Below are 14266 nucleotides of genomic sequence, written 5' to 3' on the forward strand. Positions count from 1 at the left end.
ACATTGGAATGCTTATCATTACGATTGGGTGTGTCTTGAACCCTAATTTGCATATTTCCAAGATGGCGGCTATGTGAAAACGTTAACTTTTGACACTTTTGGCAAACTTGGTGTCTGTTTTATGTTTTTTAAGCATTAGAAACATATGAAATGCTCCGATTTTCTGATTGCATCCATCTAGAGCACTCTAATTTACTTATTAACAATATCAACACTATCCCCAAAAAGGTATTCAACATTTTCACCCAGAACACTTTGTCACTTTTCTTTGCATTGCAGTGATTGTACTGGTTGCACGGTTTGACAGGACACAGTAACCTGGTGTTATTGTTATTTTTCTGCATAGTGCAGGATAGTTTGTACAGGTGTATACTTTTGTTCTTTAGTGATGGTTCTTTATTGTTATGTCTTACCTTTGTATTGCTGTATACATTCCTTACGTAACTATGTAACTCTGACTGCTGTGCTGCCTCTGGGTGACTGAAATTCCCCTGTGCGATCAATAAAGGTATCTATCTATGCCCATATATGGGCATGCCCATTGTGCTTATATGTTGTAGTCTGGACCCCTCATTGTTGGTGAGGCATCCTCACATCCACATAATCAGGTGCTACTGTGAGATCCAGTGTTGCCTTCCTCCGCCCATGCACTCTTTTCCCATGCCAAGGAAGGCTGATGTAGTGTCACATCCTGCTAGCGCATGGAAGAGAGGAAAAGCCGGAGTTTGTTACACCTTATTATGTGGATGTGAGGAACATTGAGGTTCTACACAACAAACCTTGTTGTGTGGTTGTGTGCGTGGCCTACTGGCTATTATCTGTATCAATAGGGATGTGCGCCACTCCATTTTTCTAATGTTCGGTAAAATTGTTTGTGTAACATACATAGGTTGCTTTTTTTAGGTTGTTGATAGTGGTCATATTGGTAATAAGCTAATTAGAGTGCTCTAGTTAGATTTAATAATTAATCGGAGCATTCCAATGTGTTTCTAATGCTTAAAAAAACATAAAATCGACACCAAGTTTGCCAAAAGTGTCAAAGGTTAAGTTTTCACATAGCCACCATCTTGGAAATATGCAAATTAGGGTTTCAGACACACCCAATCGTAATGATAAGCATTCCAATGTGTTTGCAATGGTCAAAAAACATGAAATAGACACCAAGTTTGTATTTGTAGCTCATCTGGTTCAAAAATTACAGCCAAAACCGTTTTACATGGTGGCCATTTTGGATTTGGCCGCTATGGCGACCCCAAAGGTCGCCCGCTCGGGCGCCCTAGCTAAATCATTAGAGCATGCCCTGGGCTACATCTGGGCCAAATTTGGTGCATTTAAGACTGATTAGCGCGAAAATATCCCTAAGGCCCGGGACTATTGTCCATATAGGTGATTATGCTAATAAAAGCTAATTACGCTAATTCTGAAAATTGCTCAACATATGCAAGTTAGCATCCGGCAGTTTCCACATGCTGGGGACCCATACTCAACATTTCTAACATAAAACGTTGGTGTACTCAACATTTCCGGGTTCACATTCTGGCAAGCGGACTATAAATAAGCAACTAGACTTTAGAAACAGGCCCAAAAAAAAACGCAACCCGCATCTACCAATATATTTACAAGCAACTTTACAGAAAAATAAGCACATAGTCGCTTATAATAAGCCGACATGGCAACCCTGGTTGTTCGCCTGTAGATCTGTTCATTTTTGGCAAGGAGGAGGAATATGCAGATAATAATCTCGCGATGGTGAGTCACAGTCAAACACAACCAATAGCAGTTCGTTTGATTATCGCGAGGATATAATGATGTATGGTAGCAGCAGCACCAGGAGAGATGAGTAAACATGTGTGCTATTCAATAATCAGTAGCATAACTAGCAATAAGAGAGGAGGAGGCAGAAGCCCAAGGTTACAATAGAAATAGGAATATTCTAGTTATTTGCTCCGGGACGATATAAGTGTGGGACGCCGGCGGCAGTATGACGGGGGAGACCTTCAAAGTGGTAAAGCCATAAATAATACTTGTGAATGTTTTGTTTTGAATTGTGTGGCTGTCATGTAGTTAGCAGCGGCAGTCATGAGATTTAATGTAATTGTTTGTATAAATGTTAATGCACATCCCAGCAGTGGTGGAAAAAGTACTCAAATTATTTTTTTACTTGTGAAAGTATCAAAACTGCGATGTAGAAATACTCTGCCAACAAACAACACCCACACTCCAACTGTGTGGTGTGTGTGTGTGTGTGTGTGTGATAACTTTATTTTTGAAAGGCCACCATAACACCAACCACAAAGGTCTGTTTACTTTCCCATTTGTAACTTTAATATCAGCTGACATTTTCCTTTGAGTAAAAGTACTAGTATCAAAATGTACTTAGAGTACCAAAAGTAAAAGTAGTCATTATGCAGAATGTCCTGTTTCACAAGTTATCATAATGTCTAAAATGTATAAAAAATATTTTGAAAATAGCAGATCTACAAGCTCACAACGCGTTGCATCGTGACGCATTGTGAGCTTGTAGATCGGCTATTTTCAAATAGCCAAAGTTTAAATAGGGCTGAAGTGGTTAATGTATGTTTTGTCATAATAATCAAAATCTACAATCTACACAGTAACTAAAGTTTTCAAATAATTGTAGTGGAGTAAAAGTACAATATTTGTCTCTGAGATGTAGTGGAGTAAAAGTATTGAATATTGGAAATACTCCAGTAAAGTAAAAGTACCTCAAAATTGTACGTAAGTACAGTACTTGAGTACATGTACCTAGTTACTTTCCACCACTGCATCCCAGTGCCTCCCTATGTATTTTGTATTGCTCTGCAGCTGTCACAATTTACAATTTAGGCATTAATCAGAGACACTTTTATCCAGTCAGAGCGATTTACAAAGTAAGAACAGAGTTTATGACATGAACCCCAGTCAACAAACGACATCTGGTCACATAAATAGATAGCCTTGATACAAGACTGTCATACCTTGATACAAGGCTGTCATACCGATGGCCGTCTTGATCCAAGGCTAACAAATAGAGTGCAAAGAAAACATTGATGCGTGCTTCAAAGAAAATTGGATACCAGGTAAACATCAAACCTAGTATCTGTCTAACATTCTACCTAAATAACATTCTTAGCATTTGCTGTCAAGCATACTGACAGGTGATGTCTATCTTAAAATAAATAACATAGCATATGTGAACAACAGAACAAGTACATACACCTTCATAGTATAACTACAATCTTTCAAAAAATGGGAAACAATAAATGATAGTAGTAGGAATGAAGAGTACGAGGGAGTGAGGTGGAGTTTGAAGAGCTTAGGTTTCAGACTGGATGATGGGGAGAAGTTTTCAGCACTGTTGTGATGTGCATGGGGGAGGCGTTGCATTGAATCTGCAGTTTGGCACTTCATTCAAAGGGAAATGAAGGTGTTGGTCTTCTGTAATATCTACCTTCATTCTCCGTGGTGATGTGATATACTATCCTTTTCCAAATGTTCATCATTGTGAAGTGATAAGCTGCTTTGATAAATCCCCCACGGTCAGGTCCCTGACATTAGTGCTAACGTTATCTGTACATCAATTTGTCAGTGGTGAAAACATTGTGTCCTCAGATGCAGACAGTCAATGAAAACAACAACGTGTCTTGGCTGGATATAGTGCCCTTGATGGAGCATCCCACCACCAATGCAAACACGCACGCACACACGCACACACAGACACAGTACACAAACACTAGTTCTCATGTTGTTCTTCAAATATACCACGGTTGCATTAGTGACCAAAGAAACGTGTCCATTCTTGGACTGATAACCACAGACATTAGCTAGGACCTCTACTGTAAATAAACAACAATCTGTATGTCTCTCTGCTAGTCGAGGCTGTGTCTACGCCACATGGCCCTGCTCCGCAGATGTCAGCACCCAGGAACACCGAACCCACTCACCAGAACCTTCAGTTCTTTGAGGTTTGTTATCTACTGGGACTCCATGCTAGAACATAGATCAATTCTAGACAATTCTAACTTGCTGTGTGGTCTTCTTACGTGATGGTCACTATAGTAAATTGACATGGTTCCATCTTGACACAGCTTAAAGCTATGTACATATCAACGATGCTGTGACTCACATGTGAATACCTCCTTTCTTTCTTTCTCAGGGAGGGGAAGAGCAGAGGACTGATGAAAAAGACGTTTCTCGCCGTTCTCGTCGGTGTGCCTTCGGTGTACGGCATCCAGTACACAGTGTCAGAACCTCGTGAGCAGAGGAAAATGAGGATTGAGTTTGAGGGAAAGGGTCGGTTCATAAGGTGGGTGGATCACCAACAATCATCGTTCCCCAATGTCATCAACTGGGTTAGATTTGCTGGGGGGATGGGGGGAATCCATGCTTCTGCTTTTGATATCCCCCCTCTGGTCATTCATTTTAATTGCTGGTGGGGATATGTTTTATCTCCGTTTCTCAGATCAGATAATTGCTAATTGAACCCTGCATCAACAGTAACCCATTACCTTTTATATGCAGAATATAAACCTTTGTGATGTCAACTTGACATTGTCAGGCCTTCTTATCTCTTTGTCCTCAGATCTCTCTACATTGGTATCTGTATAACAGTAGATTACTACTGGACGACTAACTGGAAATTGCATGGCCTAGATGAGGTAAGCGTGTCACCTAAAAAGACCTTTTAAAAAGAAGATGATATATCATAAAATGATTACTATGCGTGAAGCGGAAGCCATATCTGTGCTATTGTTCTTAAATACTATACTATGTGAACAGTTGTATTGTACATGTGTTCTCCCCTGCCAGAGCAGCCAACCCTATTTGGACGGGATGTCGGCTTGCCACCAGAGGGCAGCAGATAACATGGTGAATGGAGCTGTGAAAAATGGCGGAATATACATCAAACTTGGACAAGGCCTGTGCTCCTTCAACCACCTCTTACCCCCTGAATACATTCGCACCCTTCAGGTTCTAGAGGACAAGGCCTTGGACAGGAGATACAAAGAGGTAAGAACTATAAGTCCCCACGGCTAGATCTACCCAGAAACAGAATAAAAATAAGCTTTTATAGGTGTAAAAAAATTTGGGAAGAGTCACAGTAAGAGTTAGAATATGGACACACACACACACGCACGCACGCACGCACGCACGCACACACACGCACAGGCACAGTCAAATCAAATATACAAACTGCAGTCACACACCCACATATAAACCCACTAGGTTTTCGGGTATGTAATGTTATGTTATGTATTTTGTTTAAAAGGTGGACGCTCTCTTCCAAGAAGATTTCAATAAAACCCCCCAGCAGATATTCAAGAAGTTTGACAACAATCCCATAGCAGCTGCCAGCTTAGCTCAGGTTCATAAAGCAGAGTTGTTGGATGGAACCACTGTTGCTGTGAAGGTAAGTGCTTGTGCAGTCCAGAGCACAACGTCATGTTTGTAAATACGACATACCTTTCCCACATTTTCTTAATTTCCTTGGCTTGATTTATAGGCTTCGTTGCACTCTAGTATCATGTGTGAATCTGACAGTGCGTTGCAAGTGCATTAAGCTTGTGCATCTGCTATTTCTGGCAGATATTTATTTATCTATTTTCTCATCCCACCTTTTTGGTGGTACTTTTGTTTTTTACAGCACTATGGACCATTAAAATCTGTGTATCTTTTTGTTCAATCGTTTATCATGATACAAAATAAAAAACTTAATATTTTCCCAACACAAAATGAAAACATGGATAATGACTTGTTTTCCCATTTAACATTTTGTGCTCATATTGTCATATTGCATCAGTTGTTTGGGGTAAAAAGTAGGCTGTATTTACAGACTTGCTGTGGGAATATAAAGGTGGCTTTAACACTCAGTGAATTCACAGGATTGTGTGACTTTTTGGCTGCTACACCCACACAAATAAGACAAACGGGCCACTGACCCACCCTCAAAGGGTTAAATGCACCCCTAACTGTGCTCCCAAGCAAATGGCGTCTGTGCTTTGGTGCTCTTTGCACATATTATAGTGCTAGCAACACAGAATGAAAGTTATTGCCGTCTTCAGAGAGTGGTAACTGAAGCGCATTTGAGATATCACACCCTGACTTTCCAATGATAAAGGCAGCACGAGGGGCACGGTGGCACAGTCGGTAGCGCTGTCGCCTCACAGCTGCCTACAAGGTCCTGGGTTCGATTCCCGCCGGAGACGCTATGGGCGTGTCTTCTCCTCCGCGTCATCAGCGCCCATACCCTAGGCCTAGGTGGGGTTGGCGAAAGGGCCTACTCTGTGTGGAGTTTACATGTTCTCCCCGTGTCTCCTAGGGTATTTAATACCCTCACAAAAACATGTAGTAATCCTGGTCGCTATACCGCCTCCCCCATGACAGCCGGGTGCCTGATGGAGGGGAAGGGAACTGGTTAATAACGTGTTCCTTCCACGCGCTACGTCCAACCGGGGAAACTCCCCCCTGTCAGGTGACAAGAAGGTCAGTTGGCTCTCGTGCATTGAAGGAGGCATGAGCTCGGCTCTGGGCTCCCTAAGCTGGCGGGGGGAGTGTCCAGGATCACTTAGATAATTGGCACCGGGTGAAAAAGGGTTACAAAATCGTGGGATGAAAAAAAAAAAGACAAAGGCATCATCATGCCAGGCGTGCCCCTGAGTGGTTATTTTGGCCCCCTAAATGGGAATCTTTTTATAGGAATAAATCTTGTATTTGCATTTCATGCAAGTCATGTGTGTACAGGAGCTTTATACTTTAGTATCCAAGCATCTATTTTGGCGCGCTTATGGCTCCGTGCATTCTATGACGCAACAAGTGTGCACATGGTGGTCTTGTAGGCTAATACAACCTTTATTCTATTTATTAGAAATGTGGCACTCATAAGGCAGGGCAGTTCCTCATACACATAGGCCTACACATTCAGTTCCTCACACACATAGGCTTACATTCTAATCTCACCAACCAACAAATACAGATTATAAAATAAATGATGACTGCCACTATGTTCACAGAGACATTCTTAAGTTGCCTATACTTTAAGATGAAATCTTACAATACTCACTTGGTTTCATGAATGATGTTGAATGTGTGGGCACTGCTGTTCCTCATTAATGCTCCCCACTTATTCAGTTGTGACGCTTTTGGTTTCACGTGTAGCAGTTAATCACTGGATCCAACTTTGAAACTTTGGTGAGTTTGGTCCAACTTCATCCATATTTTTGTAGGATTTTCTCCGTCAAGGTGGCCTCGGGTAGCCTTTGTGCTGGCTAATAAACAAACTCAGGTGGGCAAAGGGCAGTAGAACTGGTACTCTGTACTGACCACAGACCACAGAGCACTCCCCTGGCGCAATCATAACTATGGTGTTGGAATGCACACCGCAGCAGGAGTCTGACACCGCAGTGCTCTGTGGATTCGTCTATACCAGATCAATTCACTGACTAACAATAATGACATTCATGAATAGTCCAGTTTACAGATGTAGCCTGCCTTATTGAATGAAACGTTTGAGCACAGCCCCTCTGCTCAACCCTTGGATTTCATGGCAGGGTACCATAGGCTGTGTAAAATATTATTTTTGGACTAAAGAGCATCAAAATGCAGATGTTTCAGTCATTGGTTAAACATTTGGACAGGCCTCCTACACTGACAGTGTCAATTGTCGAGGCTTTTGCTACCGTAGTAGGCCTATACTATAGAGCATCGCAGTTCCCGCCCACTTCCTGGTTTTTCCTGGTGCCTGAAGGAAAAACTCAATGCATTTTTCCCATTGACATTTCCAAAAATATTTATATCTATTAATTTAAGCCTCGAATCAAGCCATCATGACATGACATGAATCATGACCATAAAACGTTTTTTTCTGTGATTTTTTTTTAATCACAGAATCAAACGTTTTATGTCATGATTCATGTCATGTCATGATGGCTTGATTCGAGGCTTAAATTAATAGATATAAATATTTTTGGAAATGTCAATGGGAAAAATGCATTGAGTATTTTGCGGTGGAACCCGGAAGGGGCGGGAACTGCGATGCTCTATATAGGCTTTAAACACCTACAAACTCCTCAGCGATGGTCAAAGATGCATCAGCACACAAATAAATAGTTGTGAAATACTAGGAGTGTTTGTTTTGTCTGACTTATAGCCTGATTAGCCTATAATGTCATTAAAGTTGTGTAATTAAAGCCTGTGTTGTCTAATCAAGCTATAATAGGCCCATGTTTGTAGCATGTCTAATTACAGCATAATTTGTTAGAATAGTGCCTTACTGTAATGCAATTTTGGTGTGAGGACAAAGGTTACTTATTTTTGGTTTTATATTGAAAAACTATTGAACGGATACACAGATTAATGAAATACCTGAGAATATTTTTGCATCCTTAAACCTCAGTGTGGACATTCCTTTTGTTCAGTATCAGTGTGTGAGCATTTTGCTATACGGTTTCTCCTCTTATAAGCGTTCAGCTTACGCACCTGATTAAAACAACTAGCCTCTTAGTTTGGACTGTTGGACGATGGCACAAGCTATTTTCCTCTCTTGTATAATTAAACATAGATTCTGACTAATATATCTTATTACATTTTAGGTGCTTTTGTATCTTTTGTTAACGCACTCTCTTTTCTTGAAGGTGCAATACATTGACCTCAGGGATCGGTTTGAGGGAGATATTAAGACATTGGAATTTCTCCTTGACTGGGTAGAGTGGCTGCACCCCAGCTTTGGATTTCGATGGGTCCTCAAGGTCTGAGCATCCCGGCATTATATATTATATTTTGCGTACTCTATATACATTTGATATTATGTGTAATACTGGTGGTTATCCTAATTGCTGTATAGGACTTGAAGGGGACGCTGGCTCAAGAGTTGGACTTTGAAAACGAGGCCAAAAACTCGGAGAGGTGCGCAGAGGAACTTAAACACTTCAAATTCGTCGTCATACCCAGAGTCTACTGGGAACAAACCAGTAAGGTGAGATTACTCTACATCGTTGTGGTCTTGCGGATGCCTTGTTTTCGGTACTTAATTGTCACTAAAGCTTGTTTCTTTTGCCCCAATTCAAAGCGAGTGCTGACAGCCGAGTTTTGTGAAGGGTGCAAAATCAACAACGTAGAAGAGATCAAACGACAAGGACTGAGTTTGAAAGACGTAAGTGATGTGATAACAGGAATGATATGACTGCAGAATTAGCATTGGCTACTACAATGTAATATTGTATCACAGTTACAATATTACATTGTTTTCAAAGTTGGGTCCAGGGGGGCACGGTGGCACAGTCGGTAGCGCTGTCGCCTCACAGCTATTGGGATAACGATATTGGGCTCACAACTTCGATACGATTTCGATACGATTTCGATACGATACGATACTTTTTTATTATGAAAATATATGGGGGAGAAAAAAGCAAATGCAAACAAATAATTCTGTTTTTGCATTATTCAGACATGCAAACTTGTAGCTTTTCAGCTACAATAGCCGTTTTGAATCCAAATAGGGCAATAGTGTGACAATTCGGCACACCCCTAATTTATACAGTACTAGACCATACCCGTGGGGGGATATGCGCACATGATCTGGCAACCCGGGAGCCAGCGAACACAAAAACGCTAATAAACAGCTGAGATTTTGTGTAATCGGAAAACGGGCTTCGCTGTTAGGTGCACATGGTAATGGTCAATGGCTGTGTGCAAATTCAGATCAATTGCTCCAGCCACTGAGGAGAAACGGGCAGATCCAATTTTGGCCTCACCACGCACTACACCACGCACTACAGAGGTTTGTCAAATTATAGGAGGATGTGCCTTTCTTCCAGACTGCTGATAAACTGATCCGGACGTTTGCAGAGCAGATATTTAACACTGGCTTCATTCACGCTGATCCTCACCCTGGCAATGGTGAGTGCAGCTGTGTAATATGTCTGTTATTACATAAAAGCGGATACGCAACATTTTCATTCACTTCCCAAAAAGCTGACCATCTGACCATATAAGCAAGACTTAAAGTACTAAGTATTAATACATTAATGAAAAAGTTCTCCTTGTATGATGGCAAGAGATAACAACTTGCAGATTATAGTAATAACCGACACCCATGCATTTCTTTACAGAACCCTATTAACCGCATGAACCATAGCGTCCCTACTGTGGGGCGAATATTGGTCAGAAATCGCCCATCTGCAAGCTCACAACGAGCCTGTAGATGGGCTATTTTTGGAGAACCGCTTTAGTAGAGGGAAAAAAGAGTGTACCTACTATATAGAGCCTTGGGGGACCACAACTAAGTATAATTGGTTTAAGTGAATGATTGTGTTGCAGTTCTAGTGAGGCGTGGCCCTGATAACAAGGCAGAGTTGGTACTACTGGACCATGGCTTATATGAATATCTCTGTCAAACGTGAGTTTGTTTCTATTTTGTGTCCTTAATAAAAAATACTGAATTGCTTTAAAACTCTAGTATCAGCTCCAATACAGTACCTATCTGTTGAACTTCCAGTGACAGAGTGGCTCTTTGTGAACTGTGGAGGTCTATAGTTCTGCGTGATGAAGCAGCCATGCAGAAGTACTCTAATGCTCTTGGGGTCAAAGGTGAGGGCTGTTAAATGTGTTCATGTCTTATGTCAATTGTTTCACATTTGAATAAATGCTGCAATCCGTACGTTTCATGTCCTACCTGGGATTTGAACCAGGGTCTCCCGTGTGGGAGACTAAACTCTATTCACCCACAATCCCAGTCATTTGCCTAATGTTCTTGTATTTATGTGTATTGTACTGTACTTTTTTAATGCTATAGGTCTTGCTAGAAAAAGAGATCTTTGACCTCAAGTGACTACCTGGAAAATAAATAAGGAAAAAAAAAAACATCTACCGCTTCGTGAACACGGAATCCCCATCTTAGCCAGGGGAGATATCGTGCATTGCTGTTTTGAGCTACTTGCTGAGTAGGGAGACTACCTCCAACCACTGCAGATGTGCTAGTTACATTGTATTAACATACTCCACCATACTACTACAGATTGGTTATAATAACCAGATTGCAGCATTAAGTCTCAAAAAGAGATAAAACATATCAATTGTCGCTAATTAGCTATTAAGGCTTTAATGGCTTTAATTTTAATGTCCATGCCCTGCAGAGTACTTCCTCTTCAGTGAGATGCTGCTGCAGCGACCAATCAACATGCGGAAGCTGGGTCTCTCCAGTATTCTTAGTAGAGAGGAGACGACGTACATGCGAGACATGGCCATGCATCGCTTTGACGCTATCATGAAGGTGCTGAAAGCAATGCCCCGACCCATGCTGCTTGTCTTCCGCAACATCAACACAGTCCGCAGCATCAACATCGCTCTGGGAGCACCGGTGGACCGCTACTTTGTTATGGCTAAGAGGTTTGTACAAAAAGACTCATTGTGTTTTCTCTCAACTTCAGAACCATAGACTGGGATCAATTTGCTTTGCCGGTTTCAGATCTGGTCTAGAGCCCGCCTACTACAAAAAGTCTGCTTCCAGTTTGTTTGGGTTATTGTTCTGACCAAGATGTAATCTTATGAATCCAGCATGTTTCTTCAATTACTTCTTGGAATACTTTGTTTGGCATGTCCATGGTTGCGTCCGAAATCACATACTAACGTTCAACATACTATTGAGTGCCTTCTAAATAGTATGTTTCATCTAATCCAAATGAGACCATTACGGAATGTTGGCAAAGTGCCCCATCTTGTGACAAAGTAGAAGTACTACTTCTGTGTGTTTACGCTTTGACTCAAGTACTGGGGTTGAGTACTTAATCCACCACTGGAATTTAGTATGCATCCCATGTACTATTTAGTAGTAGCTAAGCTCTCGGACATACTAATCACATACTAGTTTGGCATACAATTTTGTTAGTATGTGATTTTGGACGACCCCATGTTTTATTCTAACTTGTAACGATTGGTAAGACAAGGCTACTTGATTTGGCATTTGTGTGGGTTTACAACACTGCTTTTAGAGTAGGCGCGCTCTAGACTGGATCACTCTGGTTGATTCAGAATCGAAACCAGAAAGCCTGGTGATGTAAGGTTATCAGAACTGGAACAGGAAATACAAGGATTCTTCAACACAGAAACAAGTGACAAAGCCTTGCATTTTCAAGTGTTCTGTCTACAGTCCTAACACAACATCTGCAGTTATAGTATCCTCTCATCTTTTAATTTGTTTTTATTTTATTTTATTCTTTAGTGCTGTGCGAAGCATGGGGAAGCACCACGCAGATAGTCCAGGGATGTTGTCCAACTTCAGGGTGTTCCGTTGGATGTGTTCTACCTGGCAGGGCCTCAGGTTCGAGTATGCTCTGAGGTAAGGAGCAGGGAAATTTTATATATCAACCAATTGATTAACCATCTAAGTGTTATTTCATACTTAGTTGCACAACAATGTTGCGCAAAAAAGTTTAAATAGCACATAGAATAGCAGCTCACAACAAGATTGGCTATTCCTTTTTTTTCTTTTTGAAAGTTGCCCAAAATAAGGATCTATTGATCGATTAAAAAATAATAATTATTACCGGTAGTTCAATTAACTGTTGCACCCCTACATTAATGAATTCATGCTCATGTCCACTGACATTCCTGCAGCAATTACAAGAGTATGTAATTATGCGATTGCTCCACAGATCGGAGATGGCTATGATGAGTTTGACCCGGACCTTTGTCAACCTGCTGTCTTACTTCGGTCTCATATCTCTTGATGCTGAGATGTACGAGTATCTGAGATAAAAAAAACAGCGTGCCCTCAAAGAGAACCAGAGAATGCAGACCTGCCTCAAGCACAAGATCAGTGCAATTTGGACAACTGTGAAACAGCAGCAAAGAGATTCCACCACTGAAACAATCTCACATGCTGCTAGTAACTATCCGAAGTGGATATACTTCAGTTACACATAATACTACGAAGAGATTGACTTTGGGCAGGACCTCAATCCCGGAAACCACTGTTTCAACCTGAATCAAAGCCATTTTAGAAACCATACCTATTTTAACATGCGTTTCTTTTTTTAAAATATTTTTAGAATGGTAAACCATACTTATTTAACATGTCTCTTTTAAAATATTTTACGTGATTTGAAAGGAGTTGGTGCTGCTGTATGTGTATGGTTATTTTTAGTGTTAGGCAATTTCTTAACCATTCTTTGGACAGAACTGGTTTTCAATAGAAGTTTGTCCATTTTCAAAACCTTGGTGCCTCTGGAAGACAATTTTCTCAGACATTGATCCTAATTTAGTTACCGTATCATCTTGCTTAATAATGCATGAAAGATTGTAGCATGGCGGTACACTGGCTATGAAAAAAAAAGACTACACAGAAGTTGAGTCGTAACTTATTGGCTCCATCCCGATGAGAAAATTGCAGATCTACAAGCTCACAATGCATCGCAGCATGACACGTTGTGGGCTTGTAGATCTGCAACTTTCGGTACAAGACACAGTGCTCAACCAAGTATAAATCAGGCTTTAGGAGCTTTGTTCCATTTATTGTCTTTGACTGAGCAGATTTGATAGTGGGACAGGTCTTGTCATGTAGAAGTAATATTTCAATTCATCAGTCCTGCTCTTTTCATTTGAATTGGTGTATTTTAATGCTTAAAATCTGAAACTCAAATCTTTCAACACCGATGCTAATTGTACAGTTGTAATTATTTTGGTCCGTATCAAATGCAACCTTGGAATTGGTATGTATGTAATAACCTTTTATAAATTAAATGATAAATATTAGGTGGTGGCTCCTTGAACCCATGTTCTACAAGCACAAATCTGGGATTTTGTGGTTGTGCAATGTCATTAGCTTACCACACTCCCAGTTCCTAGTGACACCTTTAGGCCAAGTTTTCACTTGCACACGAGAATCTTAAATATTTTTACTGAATGCTTTCATCTTCCCTGGAGTATAATCCATAACGATTTGAATGACCCCATGACCTTTGCTCTAGTGCCACTCAGGACAAAATGTCCACTTCTCACTAAGTATACCTTCTAATCTAATAGGCAGATTCGATTATTTTTTATTTAATATTTTTTTCTTTTTACTAAGAATTTATTGCATTTAACTTTCAATCACTGTTCACTGTTTTTTTTCTTCCCCACTCCGGGTTTGATACTGCTTGTTCACGAGCCACTACCTATTTATACTGTATGTTGTAGATCAACTGCTATTCAAGCTTTAGTACCCAACTGTCAAGCCCAAATATCTTTAAAAGGTAATTTTAACAGTATGTTAAATAAAGTGTTCTACCTC

General features: G+C 40.6%; 1 protein-coding gene across 3 annotated transcripts; it reads left to right on the forward strand.

Annotated features, from left to right (window-relative positions):
- The first annotated feature begins 1823 nt into the window (after nucleotides 1–1823).
- Nucleotides 1824–14211, forward strand: adck5 (aarF domain containing kinase 5). 3 transcript variants are annotated; one of them, XM_080442990.1, is made up of 15 exons: nucleotides 1824–2005; nucleotides 3874–3965; nucleotides 4157–4306; nucleotides 4559–4658; nucleotides 4810–5010; nucleotides 5270–5410; nucleotides 8631–8744; nucleotides 8840–8971; nucleotides 9065–9148; nucleotides 9813–9894; nucleotides 10315–10393; nucleotides 10493–10584; nucleotides 11130–11382; nucleotides 12215–12331; nucleotides 12648–14211. In XM_080442990.1, the coding sequence occupies exons 1-15, from the start codon at nucleotides 1982–1984 to the stop codon at nucleotides 12748–12750; spliced, it is 1764 nt and encodes a 587-aa protein (XP_080299116.1). In that variant the 5' UTR covers nucleotides 1824–1981; the 3' UTR covers nucleotides 12751–14211. The 3 variants fall into 3 exon arrangements, with proteins under 3 accessions (XP_080299116.1, XP_080299117.1, XP_080299118.1); XM_080442991.1 differs by having other exon boundaries at nucleotides 4583–4658; XM_080442992.1 differs by lacking the exons at nucleotides 1824–2005; nucleotides 3874–3965; nucleotides 4157–4306 and having other exon boundaries at nucleotides 4600–4658; nucleotides 4815–5010.
- The last annotated feature ends 55 nt before the right edge of the window (nucleotides 14212–14266 follow it).

This window comes from Gymnoscopelus braueri (assembly GCF_963280865.1).
Source record: "Gymnoscopelus braueri genome assembly, chromosome: 11".
NCBI classification, from domain to species: Eukaryota; Metazoa; Chordata; class Actinopteri; order Myctophiformes; family Myctophidae; genus Gymnoscopelus; species Gymnoscopelus braueri.